This window comes from Rhipicephalus sanguineus, chromosome 2 (genome assembly GCF_013339695.2).
Source record: "Rhipicephalus sanguineus isolate Rsan-2018 chromosome 2, BIME_Rsan_1.4, whole genome shotgun sequence".
NCBI classification, from domain to species: domain Eukaryota; kingdom Metazoa; phylum Arthropoda; class Arachnida; order Ixodida; family Ixodidae; genus Rhipicephalus; species Rhipicephalus sanguineus.
Genome location: NC_051177.1, coordinates 86330087 through 86353307, shown reverse-complemented (window position 1 = coordinate 86353307; position 23221 = coordinate 86330087). Strand labels below are relative to the sequence as shown.

Here is a 23221-nt window from a genome sequence, read left to right as displayed (position 1 = left end):
ATGGGTATGCGCAGAAAGTTCAGTTTCACTCCAAATATATCTTTGCAACTTCATCACTCTTCGACTTCCCCCTTTCTTTTTGCAGAGCAGCAGACCACAGCATACTAGCTCATGCTGACTTCTTTGCATTCCTGTAACAAACGGTCGCTCGCTCGCTCGCTCACTCACTCATTCTCACTCACTCACTCACACTCACTCACTCACTCACTCACTCACTCACTCACTCACTCACTCACTCACTCACTCACTCACTCACTCACTCACTCACTCACTCACTCACTCACTCACTCACTCACTCACTCACTCACTCACACTCACTCACTCACTCACTCACTCACTCACTCACTCACTCACTCACTCACTCACTCACCCACTCACCCACTCACTCACTCACTCACTCACTCACTCACTCACTCACTCACTCACTCACTCACTCACTCACTCACTCACTCACTCACTCACTCACTCACTCACTCACTCCCAATACTACGTGGAAGGTAGCCAACCGGAACTACCTCTGTTTAAACTTCGTGCCTTTCTCCGCATCCTTTATCTTCTTCTGATCGAGTGATTGATACATTTTGTTTGCCAAAATAGGAGTGTATGACTATGCTTCCTGAACAAACACCAGGTGGTCGAAATTACCAGGATCCCTCCACTACGGTGTCTCTGTAGCTTGTGTCGCTCTTGGGACGTTATTCCTCGTAAAAGCAACCGAAAGCAAAAAACAGAGTTAGCGCTGTCGCCCCTGGAAAAGAACCAGCTGCTGGCGCAAACCTCGCGAGGGGGCAGCGCGTGACGCAATAGCCGCGCTGCCAAATAAATGACTGATCAGCGTCCTGCACTATGAGGCCCGTTGCTACGAGCGTTCCCTGAGCGAACTTGACATTCCTAACGTCACAGTGACAAGCTTGTGACATCACAGCGTGAATTGCGCAGATGTACACCGAGGACCGCTGGGATTGCATCACGACTGCTCGTAATGCGAACCCTGAAGGTCCGCGCCGGCTTTGCTCCTCCCTCCTTCAACTCATGCTTTCTTGCTTTCTTTTTTTTTCTGCCTGTAGTTTCCTATCGCGACTCCCGAGCACGTATAAGCTTTCCCAGAGCTGTTATAACTCGCCGTGCGTCACTCGCCGATTCTCGGAGCTAGCCGTGGTGGTGTGTCGATATAGCGACAACCCTTGTCGTGGACCACGCCTGATCCTTATCACCGCTGTGGAGATGCAACCAGTCTATGCTAGGCTTATAGCTATGGGTTTCAAGTGTAAACGAGATAGTATATAGTATTTGCTGCGTTAACTGCGTGAGCTTTGTGTGTTGCAGGAGTTAGAGAAGGACTTGGGAATGCGTTTGTGCGATGTGGATCGTAAATCCGGGTTGGAAACATGATTCGAATACCGCCGTATATATATATATATATATATAGGGAGAGAGAGAGAGAGAAAAGTGAACTTCATTCGCACTCAATTTGATGTGATTTTTCATATACAGAGATAGAATTTGCTTCGCAGTGTTTAGTGTCATTCTAGAAAAAGTATAGTCAGTTCTACGTAGCATACACTGGGACAACATACACCTGTTATGCATGTAATAGTATTGCAATCAACACTTTTTATGCATTACCCACCCACGAAACTTTATGCATGAGTGCGATTATGTGGATGGCGGCCTCCTTAGTAGTATAAATTTGTATCATTCAATGAAATTTCGTTAACGCCTAGAAGCTGCTCACTAATAATTGTGTTTTTAATGCAGGTAGCACTGACTGCACCTTTTCTATTCCGCAAGTGGTACTACACTTTCTTGCAAATATTCAGCTTTGCGTATCCTATATTTTGTCTTGTTTGCTCCTAGTGGAAATAGTGTTTCTAGCACATTGTTAATATTATTACTATTATCATATTAATATTATTGTTAATTTGTCAACCACAAGTTCTCTTGAAGTAAGAATTTGTGGTATTAGAGGCTTAGTAAATTCTTTATACTAATTGTATTTGTATTTGCAACTTTGCTTGAAGCGTGCGGGCTTCATAGTAGAAAACAGCGCAATACAACGAAGTCAAGAAAGACCAAACAGGACCATGCAGCGCTGAACAGCGCTGGTCCTGTTTCGTCTTTCTCGTATTGTGCCATTTTCTACTTTGCTTGAAAGGCACTCCGGCCCTTCCAAGTGAATACGCCTATGCAAACGGTGTAAGCACACATTTTCTTAGAAAAAAATGTGGGTGATTATAACATTAAACTACCCCGCATTGTTTCCTTCCGCATTGGTCATTAGCTGTTTATGATTGGTGGACATCTTCCGGGGCATGCACACAGCACCTGCTCGTAACGCGATGCGAGAAATGACCCCAAAATGATCCATTGCCTAATGACCACTCATTCACGACTACATAAAAAATAAGAGAATACACTATTTTCAGTACGGCATATTTTTGCTGACTGGTTCTTGGCCATTCGTCAAAAATTTTCGGTGTGCCTTAAAATCGCGTGCTTGTTACGCGGCGTCACAAATCTGGGAAATCTCGCGGTGTAAAAATGACGTGTGCGCACTAAACAGCGCATTACTATGCTGAACAATAGCTAAACATTTTTTGAAATAGCCGTACAGTGCCTTATTCTTTTCGGAATAGCCGGACAGTGCCTCATTCTGAATGTGATTCAAGAAGGCTGCCTACCAGTCACATTGGCAGCGGCTGCTTATGGCAACTGGCGAGATGGATTCATATGAGTATAATAAATATTTCCAGTTGTAGTATAATGATGTTGAGCTGTTTGTGCGCGGGTACAACTCTGTGAACTCATCCTTGCTGAGAGAGAGAGAGAGAGAGAGAGAGAGAGATAGAGAGAGGGAGGGACGGAGGGAGGGAGAGAAATAAAGAGCGCTGCGCGTGTGTGCTTCTTGTCGTCCGAGATGTATTTTGCCCTGTACAAGTCAATTCGAGATGACTCAAGAACAACTAACCCGGCTGTCAATTCAGCCTCCTTAGTCCAGAAAACCCAGGTCGCGGGATCGAATCCCGGCCGCGGCGGCCGCAATTTTGATGAAGGCGAAAACGCTTGAGGCCAGTGTGCTTAGATTTAGGTGCACGTTAAAGAACCCCAGGTTGTCGAAATTTCCGGAGCCCTTCACTACAGCGTCTCTCATTATTGATATTGTGGTTCTGGGGCGTTAACCCCCAACAATTATTAGTCTAGAAAACAGGGGACCTAGCTTGACCATTTCCCTGGTCCAGTAGATCAAGATGCGGGACAAGCTTGAAAGCTGGGCTTCCCAACGTGCTCGAGTCCACTGCCTTATTCCTCGCCTTGTTCCAAGCCGCCGCGATCGCTGCAAGCTAGCATATGATAAGCAAGGCCAACGTTTTTAGATGGATCTAAAAGCGTTGGCAAGGTGAAGCAGGTTAATCGGAAACTCAAGCTGAAACATTCTTTAGCTCCCCCAATGCGGCACAACTGAAACGCTTAACAGTTCTGCACATTCATCGACTCATAGCAAATTGGATATAGAGCAGCGGTGATGCTATTCCTTTCCGGTGAAAGAAAATGAATTTCCTGAAACAGGAAGAGCGTTTGATCGGTCCATAAAACTTTTACTGGTTCCTTCCCGCATTTGCGTCGTCGATTATATAAATTTCAGGCCAGGCAGAGCAGAATAAAACCATGACAGAGTGCTCTAACGTTAAGAGCCCGTGCTCAGCGGTAGCCTTCTCTGCAATGCTGCAGCGCAAAGCGCGAAAGCATCGCACAGGCGGTCTGCACCGCAGAGGACCTACAGTGCGTGGCCGTGAGACACGGGAGACAATATCCGCAGCAGGAGCGCAGGAAAATTTTCATTATATAATTAAGTGATTGCTGTGTAGAAGTAAAACTTCGCCTCAGTTGACGGTTCCCAGTGTGCAGCCAATAGTGACTACTGTCGAAAGTGATGGGGGCTCCGCCCCCCTAACTTTTCTCAGTGAGGGCGCTAGCACACCCTTCTCCCCCCCCCCCCCCCCCCCCCCCCCCGGTAGATACGCCTATGGGCGAAACCTTTAGATGACTTAGCAAACGCTAATATTGACCGTCGTCGGCGTGAACACGTGTGACGCAAAAGAAAAGATCATCACGTGATGACCTCACTGCATGTCATCATGACGTCACATATCTGGACGTCGCATGCTGACGCCATCACACGACATCGTCGCTTGGTCAATGGTGGGCTCATCACAGGGGCGGTGCAAAAAGAAAAAAAAAGGTGGGGTGCTGAAAGCTTGCAGTGCTTCCGATCCTGGAGGCTGTGAAAAAGCACGTTAGGTGCAGAAAGCTTTTGGAGGTGGGGGAAGCTCAATACATCGACAGAGAAGGAAAAAGAAGAAGATAGCTTTCGCCTTCGAGTCGTCTTAGGCGAATGCATAATTAGCCCTGTTAGTTCTTTGTTCTGTCATATATGTGTGCGCGTACACGCACAATTTTTACGACTCAATGCAAGTCGACTTGTCTTTATTGCACAGCCAAACACGCATTCCTGTAATCGAAAAGTAATAATAATAATAATAATAATAATAATAATAATAATAATAATAATAATAATAATAATAATAATAATAATAATAATAATAATAATAATAATTGAAAGTCCTTAAAGTCATTTCTAGAGCCATCCAAATCGTAATAAATTCCCGACAGCTGGTATGCGCCAACCGCGAAAGGAAAACGGCAGAAAATCTCTCGCGAGATTTTCACTGCCATGATTAGGTTCGAATTCTTTTATTCTTACATTTATATTAAATTTTTATATTTTAATAAAATCACTCTCTCCCATTTGTTTTCATTGCGACCAACGTGTTCGATAATTAATTTTGTTTTCTTGTATCTTACTTACATCAACCTACCCGTATTCATGTTTAATGGACATGCGGCACTAAAATTCAAGGATTCACATCGATTCTTTATTCGTTAAACCCCCTTAGAAAAGCTGTGTGCCACCGTCTCACAGCCTTTTTTCGTCTACGATGGAGTACGACTTATTACACGACTTCTCTATATGCGGAGGTATATACGTATAGCCGTAACCACGAAACGTTACTTGGACATCATCAGAGTTATAGACGTTCTGTTGCGCGTCTTTTATTGCGCGAAGTCTCCTATACTGGTGCCCGTAAATGTGTCGGCTATATATGTGGGCGCATATAAGGGTCCGTGCAACGCTGCATGCTGTTACGAGGGAAGCGACCGGGGCTGCGGCCGTAAGCGTCTTGCATATATACCCAGGCACGCGCCGTGCTCTTACGAGATCACGGGGAGCGCTGCCTCTATTGGAATCATTACGTCGTTACGACGTGGGAGACGCTGCGGACGAGTCTCAGATCCCGATGAGTATTGTTTTGTCCCTGGAACCTTCAATTTCTCTGTGCCCACCCAGCACCCGGCATGCATAGTGAATCTGCTTGTCGGTAATTACGCGGTCAGTATCCGTTGCAGTATCCGCTGATGCTTGATGCAAGTTCTTAAAGGGACGACACCAAAGAGAAAAACGATTTTTCTCGTATTAGCAAATTATACTTTCACGATACAAAAAAACACCACGCTTCCGCCGCGAGAAGACGCTTGGTAAGCGAGAAAACGCGCGACAAGAAAGCGCGGGTGGCGACGCCACGTTGAAGTTCTCGCACCCAGCCGCCGTGCGTCATAGATTTTAACGGCGTCCACTAGGGCCTTAATCGAAAGGAAATGAAGTACATTGTCTTCCGATGGAGCCAGAGAGTTAACATACCAAGTTTCGGGAAATTTCGTTCAGCCAATATTGCCAGGATACGGAAAAAAAAAAAGAAAACACTGAAATCTGTGATGTCACAGTCGATTTCGGCGGGAAATTTAAAAGTTATACTTTCGACATCGATTTTCTCGTCTGTTAATTAACATATTGTGATGAATTAACGACACTAGAGTTTTCAGGGTATAATTTATCAGTCGAAACATCCTTCAGTGTCGCTTAAGTGTTTTCCTTTAGTGTCGCTTAAAAAATGCCAGTTACAACTGCGTTAGTATGCATTTTGATATTACTCATAGCGTAGCCCTTGCGGGCCTACGCAAGGGTCTTGCGGCGTGCTCAACGCAAGGCCCTACGCAGGGGCCCTTGCGTAGCGCAGGCTGCACAAAATGCTTTGTCATGGTAGTTGGACTGAGTGGTTAGTGCATCCGGCTTCCAATCACGAGTGTCCGTAGCAGATGGGTTCGCCACGCAAGGTTGCCAGTGAGGCAAACGTTTAATATTCTTTTCCGTATGAGAAGTGCCTACCTTACCGTCGATTGCGGGATAATGGTATACCATACACCATGCTATTCCTGCACATTAAACCAAACATCGAAACGGCCTGTTGTCTCATGCATTGCTTAGCGGTCGTCATGTAATCTTTAGTTGGTAGTCAACGCTGTGTCATTCGCCTTGTTGACCAGTCTTTGCGGTAATACGTAATGACATGGTGAGGTCTAGTTTGCTTGCGTTCGATGTAAGCTACAAGAACTCAACTTAAACGTGGACACAAAGAAAAACGCGCGTCAACTTTAAGATAAATAATGATAGGAGAGGCACCCAAAGTAAACTGAGGAGTGAAACAAGTTTGTCATTAAAAAAAATGAAAAAAAAAAGGTGGCTGAAGCTCGCGAGTCGCAACGCACTTGCTCAGAAAAGTAATTAATATCGCTGATACTAAAAAAGTGGGTTACAGTAACTGGGGTGAGATAACTGATATTTATTCTCCAACCAAAGTTACGAAAACACGTAAAAGCTCGACGTTTCGGAACCAGCTTGGTTCCTTCCTCAGGGGGGACTGCGGCGGCTTGGCAGCGGCCTCTTTAAGGCACTATTGCGGCGGTTAACGACCCCACGCATTACCGCGGAGCGTAGCCCATGCGCATACACTGGGGGGAGAGTTCCGAGGAAACGATTGATATTTTGAGTGGTCCTCTGTATGTGCCACGACTCCCCAACTGAAAAAACGACCTCGGCTCTATGCTGGCCCAACGTGCATGGCCGATCTGGCCGGCCATGGTCCGAGCTTGGCCGACAGAGTTGGGCCGAGGTTGGGATTGGTTAATGGCCTTACACCGGCCGACATATGGCTGCTAACATAGGCCCAAGGCCGTAGGACGACTGTGTAGGCATCAGGCGGTGCACAGCTGGATGAATAATCTTGTGCGAATAATGTAGTGGAAAAAAATGACAGCGGAAGCTCAGCGCTCATACAAGAAATTTTCGCTGACCGAGAAATAATGCACGCGGCGGAGGAAAAAAATTTGCGCCCACAGATATAAAGCAATGTCGGCTTGTCGCTGGCTCATAGTACCTGGCCAACGTGGTAGGTAGCAAAGCATGGCTCTACGGAGGACCACGTTTGGTCGCCCGAGCATTGGGTGCCGACTCTTTCCCTGTCATTTGCCGACCGTTGGCTGAACGTCTTCGGCCAACTAATAACCAGCGTAATTGGTTGCCGATCAGGGCCCCACTTTGGGCCGCCATTGGTCGGCCGACAATACCGGTTGCCGAGCGCTGTCCATCCGTTTGCCAACTATCGGCCGTCGGCCAATTTCAGTTGGGTCCAGTAGCAACCTCCTCCTCTACTTGGTTTCACTTTCCAGGATGGCCGTTCCGTCGAAGTCTATTTTGTGGTCAAACGTCTCGGCGTGCTCGGCGACGGCGCTGCGTTCTTTGTTGAGTTTACGGACGTCGTTGACGTGTTGCCTAATTCGTTCGGGGAAGTTTTTGGTCTCGCCGATGTACGACGAGGGGCAATCAGCGTACGGTATTTTGTAAACGACGCCGGGAGCTCAGTTTACTTACCCAACCAGACAGACTTCTGTCTAATGTTTACCTTCAGTAACTGGGGTGTTTCTAGTAATTCACGTTAACCGCCTGGGTTACAATTTTATAGTTACTGTCACCAATTGTTTTGGATTAGATTATTCGAATTAGTTGGTAATCACGGGATACCGACCTAAATTTGTCGATGCAATACGGGAGTTAATCACGTAAGACTGACGACGTCCCTGATAGGGACACTGAAACATTGCTACAAGTCTTTAAACATGCGAATCACTACAGGTCGCAGCGGCTCAGCTAAACGAATTTTCAATTTCCCGCGTCCTCCTTACGTAGCATTGTTCCATGTTACGCAGCACCGTTGACCGATCTGATTGGATGTGTTCAGTCTACGTCATTGAACCTCCGGTGAGCAGCGAGCGTTGTCTACCTGTGCTACAGCGTGCTCCGTGTTGACGTGACCTGTGCGACAGTGTTTTTCTCGAGGTTTCTTTTCTCAGACACCATGAACTGCTCTAGCTGAGTTGTGTGCCGCAAATTAAGCGATTGGTGACTTGTAAAGCTGCGGCAAGCGGAGTCGCTGCAGTGAGCGTCGGGCTCTCGCTACCCGATCAAGGCCAGGATCCACGCGTCTGCGGCTCTAGCTTCACCTCTGAAGACGCAACCACATTACCACAGTTCACGCTTATCGCCGACCGTTCTCAAATACTTCTTGTTAGTCCGCATGCCTTTGCAGATTGTCGCCGTACAGGAGAAGAAAAATAAGAACGGCTGCGCCTTTGTTGCCCTTCGGGCTTCGGCACACTCGACGGAGCTCGACCCGTCGGGTGCGCTGCGGTCGCCAGAGACGACCAGATGCCCGCGCGCTCCGCTGAGGGTGAGGACAGGCGCGTCGTCTGCTACGACGGTCGCCATTGCGAATCCCGCCGCATCTCGGCAGCATGCGAAACGCGCTACACAAAGCGCTTGCGGTGCGCGGATACGTCCGGAAATAAGTGCACGCTAGTGAGCTTTCTCTTTTTCTTTTCTTTTTTGAAGCTTGGGCAACTTTTATTGCTATTGTTGCCGAAATGTTTACCAAGGAAGCATGTAATTCATGTAAGCTGACGGCCTGTGCATGTGTTACGCGCTAGAGGTGGACGTAGACTCTGTTATGTTGAAAACGAATACTCTTCCTTACGCCGGAAACGACAGCCGAGCTCCGTCACCACTATACCACCGTGGCGGACGTATTTTTTAAGGCGAAAGTCTTAAATGCCTCATCAAACGCGAAATTTGACCTTCGGCGTCCCGCGTCTACGGCGTCAGCGTACCACGACGTTGGGGACGAGGGATGCAAAAAATCATCGTCACGTGATGACGTCACCATATATGACGTCATCAGGGCTTCACAAATTTTGGCGTGACGTCATATCATGCCGTTATCACGTGACATCGTAACTTGGTCATAAGTGGGCAGATCACGGAGGCAGTGCAAAACCAGGTGAGGTGCCTCCGATTTTGGAGGCAATGCAAAACCGCGCTTCGTGCGCAAAAAACTGAGAAGAAGATGGCTTTCGCTTTCCAGCCGTCTTTTAAGCGAACGCATAAGCCTGTGAGTTTTTATTTCATTAACTGGTTTTCCATGACGTGCTCATTGTACAACTTGACTTTGTTTCTTGTATTTTTACTGACATACGTGTCTACTGTACACAATGCTTCTCCGTCTTCTTGTTGTTTTCATGCATCTTCTTTGTATAGACGCTTTGCGAGAACTGTTCAATTTGTATGCGCATTCCTGTATGAGCCTTCAGGGCTTACATTATTAATAAATAAATTATCCTTGCTCAAAAAAACAAAATACTGAATGTGTGTGTGTGTGTGTGTGTGTGCGTGTGTGTGTGTGTGCGTGTGTGTGTGCGTGCGTGCGTGCGCGTTAATATCCAGTGTACAGGCCATTTATTTGTGCGCAATAATGCTGCGCTGACAGAAGCAATTACTCAAATAAAACGCAAATTACACAATAAAACATAACTGCCACTAGTCAATTCACAGTGATCGTAAATGATTAAAAAAAACAGGAGCTACGTAATTATTTAAGACAGGGCGAAAATGTAACCTTGAAACACAGAAACAGGGAAGGATAAAAGAATTAACTGCACACCCCGCACCTCCACCAAATTGTCAAGACGTTTATTAGCGGGCAGTCGGCGACGGCGACAGTCAAAAGCGGGGCCGACTCTCTGCACGAAGAGCGTGCTCTCAGAGAAGAGGCGACCCACTATGAAGGCGCTCGAGAGGACGACCCATTACCGACTACGAACGCTTCGCTACAATACATACATGGGCATCAGACCAGCACAGAAGGCGCACTTGAAACACGGAAAGGAATATAAAAAACAAGAACCCGCCGTAGTTTTAGTTATGGTGCTTGACTGGTGACCCGAAGGTTGCGGGATGGAATCCCGGCCGCAGCGGCCCCATTTCGATGGAGGTGAAATGACAGAGGCCCGCGTACTTAGATTTAGGTGTACGTTAAAGAACAACAGAGAGTCAAAATTTCGGGAGCTTTCCACTATATACGGTGCCACTCATAATCATATCGGGGTTCTTGGGACGTAAATTCTCACAAATAATTATTATTAGGAAAAAAGAAGCATCTGATCTGCAGACAAACATGCATAATATATTCCATGATACATTGAAATTCACAAAAATAGCGAAAGCAAAAATCAAAGGCAGATACAGGACCAACCAAGTGCAGTAAAGAATGTTTGCGAAGAAAAATGCAAGATTCATGCACACGTGAACCAAAGCATGTTAAGCTTGTAGCTGATATTAGTGTGTCCATTTATTACGCAAGGTTAACACCGGCAGAAGTTATCCTTGCATGTGCATTCGAAATACCAGCCGGAAGCTTACGCTGCAGGTGCATAATGTTTTCTTAGGGTGCCGCTTGTCACGTTTGATTTTTACTGTCCAAAGAAACCTCGTATCTTCTAAAACGATACAGCTCCCAGTGTTTCTGGAATGATTGGTGCACTGCGGAACGCAACACCCGGCCATGGTGACGGTAGCGAGCGCATAAAACCGGAGGGAAACGAGCAACGACCTAAAAACAGCACGCGCGCCACGCACAAGTGACCGGGTGAGGGATTCAAAATGGCGGCCACGCTGCAGCCAAGGCCGAGGAGGCGGCACCTGCCCTTTCAAAAGCTGACACCACTCTAAGCGAGGGCGCGCGCATCGAGGCACTCTAGCTCGATGCGCCATCCAGCTCCTCCTAGTGGAGATCAGTGGAGACGACTGGCTGTTCGATGAGTTGAGGAGGCAAAGCATGGGCTAGAAGGAGGGCATAACTATAATTTCCCGTAGCTGCCTTGATACACGGCGCGTCGCTTAATTCGTGGTGCGAATGATTTGATGATGCTATAGCCTAAACGCTGACAAAAACTTTGAAAACAATTACATCCTTTAGTTATGCCGCTGGCCGGTCATAATTAAGGAAGGCAGGAACAGGAGAGAAATGAAAGGCAGTGGTGTTAACCAGTCTAGAAGGACCGGTATGCTAGCCTACAATGGGGGAAGGGATGAGGGAGCTTTAAAGATAGAGGGAGAGGGAGAGCACGCACGTGCGAAGTCACACACCTCACAGTCACGACATCGCCATTGGTCTACAACCGCCGGTGCAATTCTGATGTCTTCAAGGTGTGTGATTGACTTGGAAATACGTATTTTGTACAATGAGATGGTTTTTCCCTGGCCTTCGTTTTGCTAAATAAGATATGCCGTAGTAGTCACATACTTTCTAAAGATCTTGGACGAATTCACTGGATTTTTTGTCATGACTTTTCTCAGAGAGCCAGAGACTGAAGCGGAGGCAGACGCAGTCTGCGAATTTGTTACTCAGAATGTTTTCGCGATTGGGAAGATAGAATAATCGACATCAACATTCTTTTAATTCTAGGTTGTGTGACTTGAATTTTACCTCCATTCATGCGGGTTCAGTGTCAATCAGTTTCGGTAGCCTAGCTAATAACTAGAGGCGGTCTATGTGGACCGGTGCATAAATCTTTAATTTTGTTACATAATTATCGCTTCCAAAAATCTAAGGTACCCACGTTAGACCTGTTTGCACTCTATCTCTTGTCTCCTACTCCTTCTTCCTCAACTCTGTTTCTTGTTTGCTCTACCATATTCCAGGTAACGTTACTTGTCTGTAGAGCAAAATTCTTAAGGACAGACATAGAATGATGTGGCCTCATGGACGCCAGAAGTCGAGCAGTGATAACCTCGGTATTTGTTTTCATGTAATCAAACTCCTGGATGACGCTTAAATTTCTCCGTAACAGTGCAACGCGACTTGATGAATACCAACCGTGCTGCGATGGAAGGAATGTCTGTGCGCGTGACACGGGCCGTTGTAAACTCTTTACCCACAATGCGCCTGTAAGGCAATACGCGCAGCTGCACACTTTGATGATGCTGTGGCTGATGATGATGACGACGATAAATTATCGCTCACCATTTTGTAAAGAGTTGGCAGCTTTCAACCACCCACTCGTTATGCAATTCACGTCGTGTGACGCCTGTTGCGATTCTACGCGTATGCCAAGGAATATTACGTCTGCAGATGTTTGCGTACTACACAACCAGGCATGACCATTGTATAGGGTCTTTTAAGTGCGAATGCACTTTATAAGCGACCCTGAATCCGCCGTCCCATAGCAACGGCGCGAGGAGCGGTGAGGAGCGTCTGTAGCAACGGCGCAGCGACGTCACGCCCCACGTGACTGCGCGCGCTTTGCCCTCCGCTCCGTGGCTGCGCGCGCCCCGCGCATTGCCTGTGGTGATGAAGGCCGGCGGCGAGACGCCGAACGAAAGCGTGCGAAGCGAGCCGAGCACCCCGAAGCCGATCTGGCGCGGGGACGCGCGATGCGTGAGCGAGCGCGGGCCCTCGAATTCGATCGGCCGGACGCGAACTTCAAGCGAGACTTCCTGGACCGCAGCTTCGGATATAGCTGCGCGGTGTGCGATCGACTGTGGTTCGACAACAACCCCATCTCGGGCGTGCGCAACGCCGCCAACAAGTTGAACGCGTTGCGGGTTCTTTGGAACGAGTTAGGAAGACAGATCATCATCATCAGTAAAAGTGCTTTGCACTTAAAAACGGCCAGACCTCCGTGGGTCGGCTGGCGCGTGCTCTCTCGCTGCCGTCTCCTTCGCACGGCTCTGCAGTTTAGTCGCGCGCCCCCTCATAGCATCACCCCGTGCTTCGCACTTCCTCATACTCCCCTTCGGGGAAATGCGGGTTTTTTTTCCGAAGCAGTTTTAAGTACTGGCGTGGCTCGGGGGTAGAATACTTGACTGCCACGCAGGGTAGCTGGGTTCGATTCTGGCTCGAACCCCGATTCCTCGCTCATGGACAGCGCCAATTTTTCGCTCACAACCAACGCCGCCGACACCGACGCAGATAACAACAACGCATTATCTGCGACGCGGACTCCTTAACGCTATTGCATTAAAATGGCTGTGAAATGGCGTCGTCCACTTGACAAGCCGCATGTGTCTCTGGACGCTTGCCGCTGCGGTGTCCCTGCGGTTACAGTGCTCGGCTGCTGACCCGAATGACGCGGGTTCGATCCCGGCCGCGGCGGCAACATTTCTATGGAGGCGAAACGCTAGAGTAGAGGCCCGTGTACTGCGCGACTCCAGTGCACGTCACGGAACACCAGATGGTCGAAATTATCCAGAATACTTCGCTACGGCGGATCTCATCACTTTGGGGTGTTAAACCCCATGAACCAAGAAATAATCTGGACAAAGGTTGTAGATGCGTCGTTCTCTCGCTATACCTTTACAGGAGCGTTTCATTTCATTGCTCCGTAAGAAAATCTGGCCGAAGTGGGGAAAAATATTATACCCGATAAAAACCTGCAGAAATTGGTGGGAAGTGCTGAAAAACAGGGAGTTGCAAGAGTGAGACATTCAGAAACTTCACCACGAAGGTAGCTTCGCTCCTTGTATTCAGTGAAGAGTAGTCAGTCGAGCTGTTAACATGTGAACTGCTCTGCTTTTTGTACATGGCTAGGTTCTGGCGAATGGAGAGAGAGAGAAAAATATTTTAATGAAAAGCTGGAGAGGGGTTCGATTCCCGTCAATGGCGAATAGAGTACGCCCACAAAAGAAGCGTAGAACGACAGTTTCTGGCGAACGGATTGACTCGACTAATCCAGCGTTTTTGCGCCGGAAAGATGGGCATGGTGTAAAATTAAACATAAAGGTGTACGATTTCACCGACATGGCGCAATGACGTAAACAATTCCGTCTAAAACACAAGACTACTTGCGTAAGAAACGAACGTCATGCCATTTTTTTTTGTAGTTTCGAAAACAACGGGGTTTCTTATGTGCTACAGCATTTCATTTTGAGACCGCCTTTGATGAGATAATATGCGTCTTGCACAAGAGAAACACAAATCTTTGAGTGTATGTCTGTTTATTCGCTTATTATAGTTAGCGATGATAATATATAAATTCACTATATAGCAATATTCACTGTACCAGGCCCGCCACAGTCATAGCTTCGATGGCTTACAACATCACAGTAGTGGAAGAGCTCTGATTTTCTTTCTCTCTCTTTCGGAAGCTGTAGAATGCAATCATACAACGGCACGGAGATGAGACGACGTAACATGATTAATTAGCTACATCTTCGACGCAACGGACATTTGCATGCCTGGTGCGCGAATTCTACATACGCTCTACTAGCGTAACAGGTCGCTGCCACTCGCGTATATATATGTAACGTTTTGTCTTCGTCATAAGTTTCAAAGCCACCGTGCACGTAATCGCTCTTGTCGGTGGAGCCTCTTACGAATTTTCGTCTTCTTACGTTCTTATAATTTTTCGTTCCTCCGAAGTGTAAAGAAGCTGAGAAAAATGAACTCTTCTAAGTTTAGGAGCGTCGGCCGTACTCCAGCGACGCCCGGCGACTGATCCTTAAAGGGCCCCTAAACGACTTCTGAAAATACAAAAAAGCCCCGCCACGGTGGTCTGGTGGTTATAGAGCTCGACTGCTCACCCGAAGGTCGCGAGATCGAATCCCGGCCGCGGCGGCTGCATTTTCGATGGAGGCGAAAATGTTTGAGGCCCGTGTACTTAGATTTAGGTGCACGTTAAAGAACCCCAGGTGATCGAAATTTACGGAGCTCTCCACTACGGCGTCTCTTATAATCATATCGTGGTTTTGGGACGTTAAAGTCCAGATATTATTATTAAATACAAAAAGAACGCGCGCATGCTATTCTCTCCTGGCGTTTCCCGTCTATTCGGTACAATTCGTCACGCCAGCAGTTCGTTCACGTGGCGTCATGAGGAAATAATCTCTAGGTTGGTCCATATACGAGGATATCAGTTGTGAATTGTCTCCTACGCTGCTTTTCCATCCAGTCGCGCGCCCGTTCTGCATCGTCTCGCATGACTTTCATGCGCTATCAACTGATTTCACCCCGTCTTGTACGTTTTCGACTGCGCAAGCGCAGATAACAGCTTGTAGCCGAAAACGGGAAATCCTGACAGTTGGGATGGGCGAATATGCGGGCCAAAAAAGTGACAAACCAAAAAAGTGACATTCGGTCATACCTAGTTCCAACCCTTAAAAATATTGTGCAAGGGTCATGACAAAAATGCTCATTTTTCTTAATAATACGCGGTAAATACTATTCGAACTATTCGGTTCGAAATTATTCGACCAAATCACTATTCGCTTCGGATTCGCTTCGAACCTCAAATTCACTATTCGCCCATCCCTACCTGACAGGCTCAACGCTTAATGCAGACATATTGTCCACGTGTTTTATGAAGAAATAAGTGGCGAGGAGGGGGAAGGGTAGTGAAGGCGCAAAAAAAAAAACATTGTCTTTGAAGTCGGAGTGCCCGCATGGGCGTCGGCAGGATTTTGTCTTGGGGTTGCACGCCCGTGGCGGAGGGTGGGAGCGCTGGTGTGGCTTGGGTGGGGCGGGGAGGGATGGAGGGGGGGGGGGGCAAGTGACCCTTTTGCACCCCCCTGCCGACGCCCATGTTTTAGGGGCCCTTTAAATGTGTACCAGCTCGCGAATTTCTTTCGAGATTTTGTAAGGCCGGCCGTGCTCTTCGTGCTTACTGCATCGCTAACCACCTTCGTCATTTATGGTAGTGATCATTGCGAATTATTTTAATTAAACTTACATATTCCTGTTTGACAACCGCTGCCATTACATCCCGTTCCACACTTACGACGGCGCAGCGTAAGAAAGGCCGGAGCTCGCTCCTCCTCGCCCAACGAAAGAGGCGGCGCTATTCGATGACGCAACGGGATTTCGGAGCACCTCCTCGGACGTGCACTTGTCTCTTCCGGCCCCCTTCATCGATTCGAGAGGAAGGACGCGGTTCTGAGCTCGCTCGCAGAGGCGGAGGGCAGACAGCGTTGATCACGTGGTCCATTATGGCAGCTGCATGTTGCGCAACCTGTTGCTCGCCCAACGGCCCCAAGCTCCGGGACACGCAGTGGAGATGACAGTGCTGCTCCGTCTCTCGTCCGTGGTGTTCCGACGCCGTGCAATGCGCCGCCTAACGGATAACTGACTCTCTTCCTCTGCTCGGACCTTTTTTCGGGTTTCTGGACATCGTATTGACCCACATCAGAGGTGAGCACCTGCGCCTTACTTACTGAATTAAGTTTCGTTATCGTCTCCTATGAGCTGTGACATGTACGCGGTGGATAAACTCGACATAACTCTACTATACTGGGCTGAGGCTGGGATACGGCGACGTGTAGGGTAGGGCGGCCGAACCTCTGAACTTTTGTCGAGTCCGGCGGACGCGAGCTTATGTCATCCGCGAGCAGCGAGTGGGCATGCGCGTGGAAAGCGTTCCACACGCCTCCGCTCGGAGAGATCGAAGAGAATGTGCAATGCATGCTTGCCTGTAGGAATATTACCAGCTGTTATTTATTTGAATGCATATGTTCGTGCAAGAAGCGTACAAATGTTTACGGACGATGGCATTACTACAGCAGGGAAACACACCTGGTCCTGCGCTAATAGTATTTGTCCAACAGAATGCATGTCGGCTTAGTGCTCGGTCTGTACGGCTATAGCGTAAGATATTACCATGTGAGCTTTTCGGCTAAAACTCCGACGGGACGCGATTGAACGCGAACTAAATGCTTGACACCACTGTTTCAGGAAGCGAGGAGGGGAAGGTGCAACTTTTCTGTTTTGTTTCGGTTCTTGAACGTTAACGTCGTGTGGCCGACGGTTAACTCCAAAACTTACAGCTGTTTCGGTTATAGATTAGGGAAATACACGTCAAGATTCGCATTCAGGAAGCGCATATTCTAGAAAAGGCAGGGTAATACTACTTCGTTTAGGAAATAATAAAAAAAAAAGTCGAAGAGAGGCTTCATCATGGCTTGTCCGTTTTAGATTCGCAACGGGTGGACCTAGCTCACTCCTACATAAATCAGTCGAGGCATCACATATACGCTATATATAGTGCCTTCCACTTCATACGACTGTCTTTACGTAATGCAGGCGTTTATGCTTGGATTCTTTTTTTTCCGGCGTACCAGAGGGACAGCGGTTACCACCCACACAGAATCAATAATCCAAACAACTGAAGGAAAAAAAACAAAGAGGAGGGCTACGCTAAGTCCGCTGAGAGAAGTCAGTTGTGTCTGTACAGCGACAATGCTGAGATGAGAAAACCACTCTATATAGGACGAAGTAGTTCGCCTCTATAAGCACAAGCGTTCCTGTCGCGATGCTGTAATGGCAGTAGCGTTCGTGCGTCATAGGCAGAGAACTCTAGACTACTACATGACTTGTCCTCAGCGGCATCTATAGCTGTGTATCGCCCCCCCCCCCCCTCCCGAAACACCGTATACAAGCTAATTTCGTAAAATTAGTGCGCTTTTTCGTTCTTATACTGCCTCTTGTGGCTTGTGGAGCAGCTTCGTCTTTATTGCGTCACGTAGCTTATACTTACTTCGTGGTTTTGGCACGTAAAAACCTCAGAATAAAAAAAATAATAAATAGTGTAACGTGGTCGTGACGTCGACGAAGACAGCAGTCGGCGTTTGCAGGATGAAACTGTTTATTTGGCCGAACTTGTGGCCGGAAAATGAGAACTAGAACTACAGCAATACACGCTGTACAATGATAGCGGCGAACAGGGCGTCGTCCGTCGATCAACTGACAAGCGGTCAAGCGCGTCGGCTTTTATACAGGTGCTATCGAACTTTCCAGCAATATCGCTGGTGGCGGCATTATCTCTCGACAAAGCTAGAACATTCACGGGCGGCGCGCAATCTTAACAAAACGATCTACTACGATCGAGAAGCTTCTCGAACACTGCTTTGCGGACAGCGTCGATCGTTGATAAACGTCCTTGCTGGTCAAACCCGAATAATTCAAAATAAAACAAGAAGTGGGCGTGGCATTGCCCCCCTCTGAAAAAGCATCGTCCCGATGCTTGTGACAGAGCAAAGAAGAGAGAGAAAAAAAAAAACAAGTGCATACATATATAAATTACAATAACAAAGGAAAAGTAGAGTCCCCCAGGTTCGCTAACGCGCAAAAAACGGCTTAAGGCGCACGACATGGACGACTTCAGGTCGTGCGCGGCGTCGCTGGGAGTTCGTAATGCCGTCCGGGATGACCTCGTAGTCAAGAGCGCCGAGGCGTCGAAGAACCTTGTATGGCCCGAAATATCGCCGAAGGAGTTTTTCGCTAAGCCCACGTCGGCGTATCGGCGTCCAGACCCAAACACGGTCGCCGTTCTGGTATTCCACGAGGCGTCGTCGAAGATTGTAGCGACGGCTGTCGGTGTACTGCTGGGTCTTGATGCGCAGGCGGGCGAGCTGTCGAGCTTCTTCAGCACGTTGTAAGTAGGTGGTCACGTCGATGTTTTCCTCGTCGGTCACGTTTGGTAACATGGCGTCGAGCGTCGTTGCCGGGCTCCGTCCGTAGACCAACTTGTACGGCGTCATCTGCGTCGTTTCTTGCACAGCGGTGTTGTATGCGAAGGTCACGTACGGAAGGATGGCATCCCACGTCTTGTGCTCGACGTCAACGTACATGGCCAGCATGTCGGCGATGGTCTTATTTAGCCGCTCGGTGAGGCCATTGGTTTGAGGGTGGTAGGCAGTGGTCCGGCAGTGGCTTGTCTGGCTGTACCTCAAGATCGCCTGAGTTAGCTCCGCTGTAAACGCCGTACCTCTGTCGGTGATGAGGACCTCTGGGGCGCCATGACGCAGAACGATGTCTTCAACAAAGAACTTCGCTACCTCGGCAGCACTGCCTCTAGGTAGGGCCTTTGTTTCGGCGTAGCGGGTCAGGTAGTCGGTAGCTACGACGATCCACTTATTACCGCTAGTCGACGTTGGGAACGGCCCCAGGAGGTCCATCCCGATCTGCTGGAACGGTCGCCGAGGTGGCTCGATCGGCTGAAGAAAGCCCGCTGGTCTTGTTGGCGGTGTCTTGCGTCGCTGACAGTCTCGGTATGTCCTTACGTAGCGAGTGACGTCGGCGGCAAGGCGCGGCCAGTAGTACTTTTCCTGTACTCTTGCCAGCGTTCGGGAAACACCGAGGTGTCCTGCTGTCGGGTCGTCGTGCAGGGCCTCGAGGACTTCTGGTCGCAATTCTGGAGGCACCACGAGAAGGTACTTGGCTCGATGTGGCGAGAAGTTCTTCTTTTGGAGAACGCCGTTGCATAAGAAAAACGACGCCAGTGATCGCTTGAACACTTTCGGAACGACGGCGTTCTTGCCCTCGAGGTATTCCGTAAGGCCTCTGAGTTCCGGGTCGGATCGCTGTTGTTCAGCGAAGTCGTCGGCACTTATGGTTCCCAAGAAGTAGTCATCATCCTGGTCGTCTTGCGGCGGCGGGTCGGGGGCACGAGACAGGCAGTCGGCATCAGAGTGTTTTCTTCCGGACTTGTAAACGACGTGAATGTCGAATTCTTGCAGTCGTAGGCTTCACCGTGCGAGGCGACCGGAAGGGTCCTTCAAGTTAGCCAGCCAACACAAGGCGTGGTGGTCGCTCACAACTTTGAAGGGCCGGCCGTAGAGGTAGGGGCGAAACTTCGATGTAGCCCAGATGATGGCCAGGCACTCCTTTTCCGTTGTGGAATAGTTGATTTCTGCCTTTGATAGCGACCGGCTAGCATAACTGATAACCCTCTCCAGCCCGTCAGTCTTCTGCACGAGGACGGCGCCGAGTCCTAGGCTGCTTGCGTCGGTGTGGATTTCCGTATCGGCGTCTTCGTCGAAATGCGCTAGTATTGGAGGTATCTGAAGGCGTCGTTTAAGTTCTTGAAATGCCTCGATTTGCGCCGTTTCCCACTTGAATAGCACGTCGGTCTTCGTCAGGTGCGTTAGTGGCTGGGCTATTCGTGAAAATTCCTTGACGAAGCGTCTGTAGTAGGCGCACAAGCCGAGAAAACGGCGTACGGCCTTCTTATCGGTTGGTGGCGGGAAGGCAGCGATGGCAGCTGTTTTCCGCGTGTCCGGGCGAACACCATTCTTGTTGATCACGTGACCCAAAAACATGAGCTCCTCGTACGCGAAGCGGCACTTTTCAGGCTTCAGGGTGAGTACGGAGGTCTTGATTGCTTGAAGTACAGCTTCAAGGCGTCGAAGGTGTTCGTCGAAGTTTGAGGAAAACACAACGACGTCGTCCAAGTACACAAGGCACGTCTGCCACTTCAAGCCGGCCAGTACTGTATCCATAACGCGTTGGAAAGTCGCGGGCGCCGAGCAAAGACCAAAGGGCATGACCTTGAACTCAAACAGGCCGTCTGGTGTTATGAAGGCAGTCTTTTCTCGGTCTCTCTCGTCGACATCGATTTGCCAGTAGCCGGTCTTGAGGTCCATCGACGAAAAGTACTTGGCGTTGTGGAGTCGATCTAGGGCGTCGTCTATTCGTGGGAGAGGATACACGTCCTTCTTCGTGACCTTGTTCAGGCGACGATAGTCGACGCAAAAACGTAGGGTTCCGTCCTTCTTCCTCACTAACACCACATGTGACGCCCACGGACTCTTGGACGGCTGGATGATGTCGTCGCGTAGCATTTCGTCGACCTGTTTCTTGACGGCCTCGCGTTCTCGCGTCGAAACTCGGTACGGGCTCTGACGGATTGGTCGGGCACTTTCTTCAGTTATGATGCGATGTTTCGCGACTGGAGTCTGTCGAATTCTTGACGACGACGAGAAGCAGTCCTTGAATTGTAGGAGCAGGGTTTTTAGCTGGTCTTGCTCGTGCTTCGAGAGGCTCGGGTTGACGTCGAAATCTGGTTGGTTTCGTCGATTCGTCGAAGCAGGTTCGGTAGCATCGAAGAGGGCGAGAGCATTGCTGGATTCCACGAATTCGTGGATGTAGGCGACCGTCGTACCAATGTTGAGGTGCCTATATTCGTGGCTGAAATTTGTCAGCACTACCTTTGCTTTGCCATCACGCAGCTCGGCTATGCCTCTTGCGACGCAAATCTGACGGTTGAGAAGTAGGTGCTGATCGCCCTCGATGACACCGTCAAGGTCTGCGTGTTCTTCGGTGCCGACGGAAATGATGATGCTGGAGAGAGGCGGAATGGTGACTTGCTCTTCTACCACATTCAATACGGGCTTTCCTGGCGTCGTGTGGCGGCAGCGCTTTTTCTGAGGTTAGTGTTATTGACTCAGATCTCAGGTCTATTACGGCACCGTGTTCACTTAGGAAGTCCATCCCAAGTATCACGTCCCTGGAACAGTGCTGCAGGATAACAAAGCTCGCAGGATAGGTTCGGTCACTGATGCTGACTCTTGCTGTGCAGACTCCAGCCGGCGTTATCAAATGACCTCCAGCGGTGCGGATTTCAGGACCTTCCCAAGCAGTCCTAACTTTCTTCAACTTCGCGGCGAATGACCCACTGACGACGGAATAGTCGGCCCCAGTGTCGACGAGAGCGGGTAACGTTGTGTCCGTCGAATAGTATGTCGAGGTCGCTAGTCCGCCGTCTTGCGTTGCGTGTACGTCGCGGCGTCGGGTCACGGCTACGTCGGTTTGCACCGCTGCTTCCGCGTTGCGTCGTCAGGTCTGCTTCCACGGGTCGCAAAGTTTCTTCTTCAGGACGTCGTTCGGCGTGCGGAGGGGGCTCGGAACTTCGTCGCGGCATCGTCGTCGACGGCGGAGGATCTTCAACGTTTCGTCGTTCAGCAACCGCATCTCCATCGGTTGCTGCCCTTAGTTTTCCGGATACGGGCTAGGCGACCGGCCCCGGAATGGGCCAGTGTACTGGCGGCGTTGGGGAGAGGCGTAGCGGCCTGGCGACGGCGATCGGGAAGGTCCTCGGGGGGTCCACTGCGCTCCTGCCAGGTAGTCGGCGATGTCACGTGGTCGTTCACCCTGTTGTGGACGCGGCGCGTCGATGGCGAACCTGCGCCGTCCCATCTGTCGATACTGGCAGCGGCGGTAGGTGTGGCCGGCTTCTCCGCAGTGGTAGCAGAGTGGACGATGGTCGGGGGCGCGCCAAACGTCGGTCTTCCTCGGCGTGTATCGCTGGCTGGTTGGCGGGCGGTATGGCGTCGGTGGTGCCTGGCGGCGGAACTGCTGGGGCGGCGCGGCGTCTTGACGCGGGCGAGGAGGGGGGGCGTTGCGTCGGGCTGCAGCAGCATAACTCATTGCTTGAAGCTGCGGCGGTGCCGGCTGAGGAACACCCAGTGACTCTGATTTCTTCGCGGACAATGTCTGCGATCGAATCCACTTGAGGCTGCGGCGAAGGTAACAGCTTGCGCAACTCCTCCCGCACGATCGCTGGGATGGTTTCGCGCAAGTCGTCGGTGGCTAGTGAGTGCACTTCGGAATTGGTTGCAGACAGCGGCGAGCGGTTGTATTGTTTCGTCCGCATGTCCAGTGTCTTCTCAATAGTCGTAGCCTCGGTGAAGAATTCGGCGACCGTCGTGGGCGGGTTGCGCACAAGTCCCGCGAAAAGTTCTTGTTTGACACCCCGCATGAGCAGGCGAACTTTTTTGTCTTCCGCCATCGCAGCGTCGGCCTGACGGAAAAGTCGAGTCATCTCTTCCGTGAAGATGGTGACGTTTTCGTTTGGCAGCTGCACCCGGGTCTCCAGCAAAGAAGCGGCTCTTTCCCTGCGGACGACGCTTGTGAACGTGTGCAGGAATGCGCTGCGGAAAAGATCCCAGGTCTGCATTGAGGACTCCCGATTCTCAAACCAGGTTCTGGCCACGTCTTCGAGGTAGAAGTACACGTGACGCAGCTTGTCTTCATTGGTCCAGTTGTTAAAGGCGGCGACACGGTCGTATTTTTCAAGCCAGGTCTCCGGGTCTTCAAACGACGACCCGCGGAAGGTTGGCGGCTCCTTGGGATGCCGAAGAAGGATCGGCGCAGGCTGCGTGGGGTTG

At 49.7% G+C, this 23221-nt stretch overlaps 1 protein-coding gene across 1 annotated transcript in view; it reads left to right on the top strand.

Moving 5' to 3' along the window:
• Nucleotides 1-23221, top strand: part of LOC119381722 (aryl hydrocarbon receptor nuclear translocator-like protein 1) — a 40113-nt gene continuing 16892 nt past the window's right edge. Inside the window, exon 1 of the mRNA XM_037649489.2 lies at nucleotides 1-4. Within this exon, the coding sequence (XP_037505417.1) occupies nucleotides 1-4 (4 nt within the window). The remainder of the gene's footprint in view (nucleotides 5-23221) is intronic.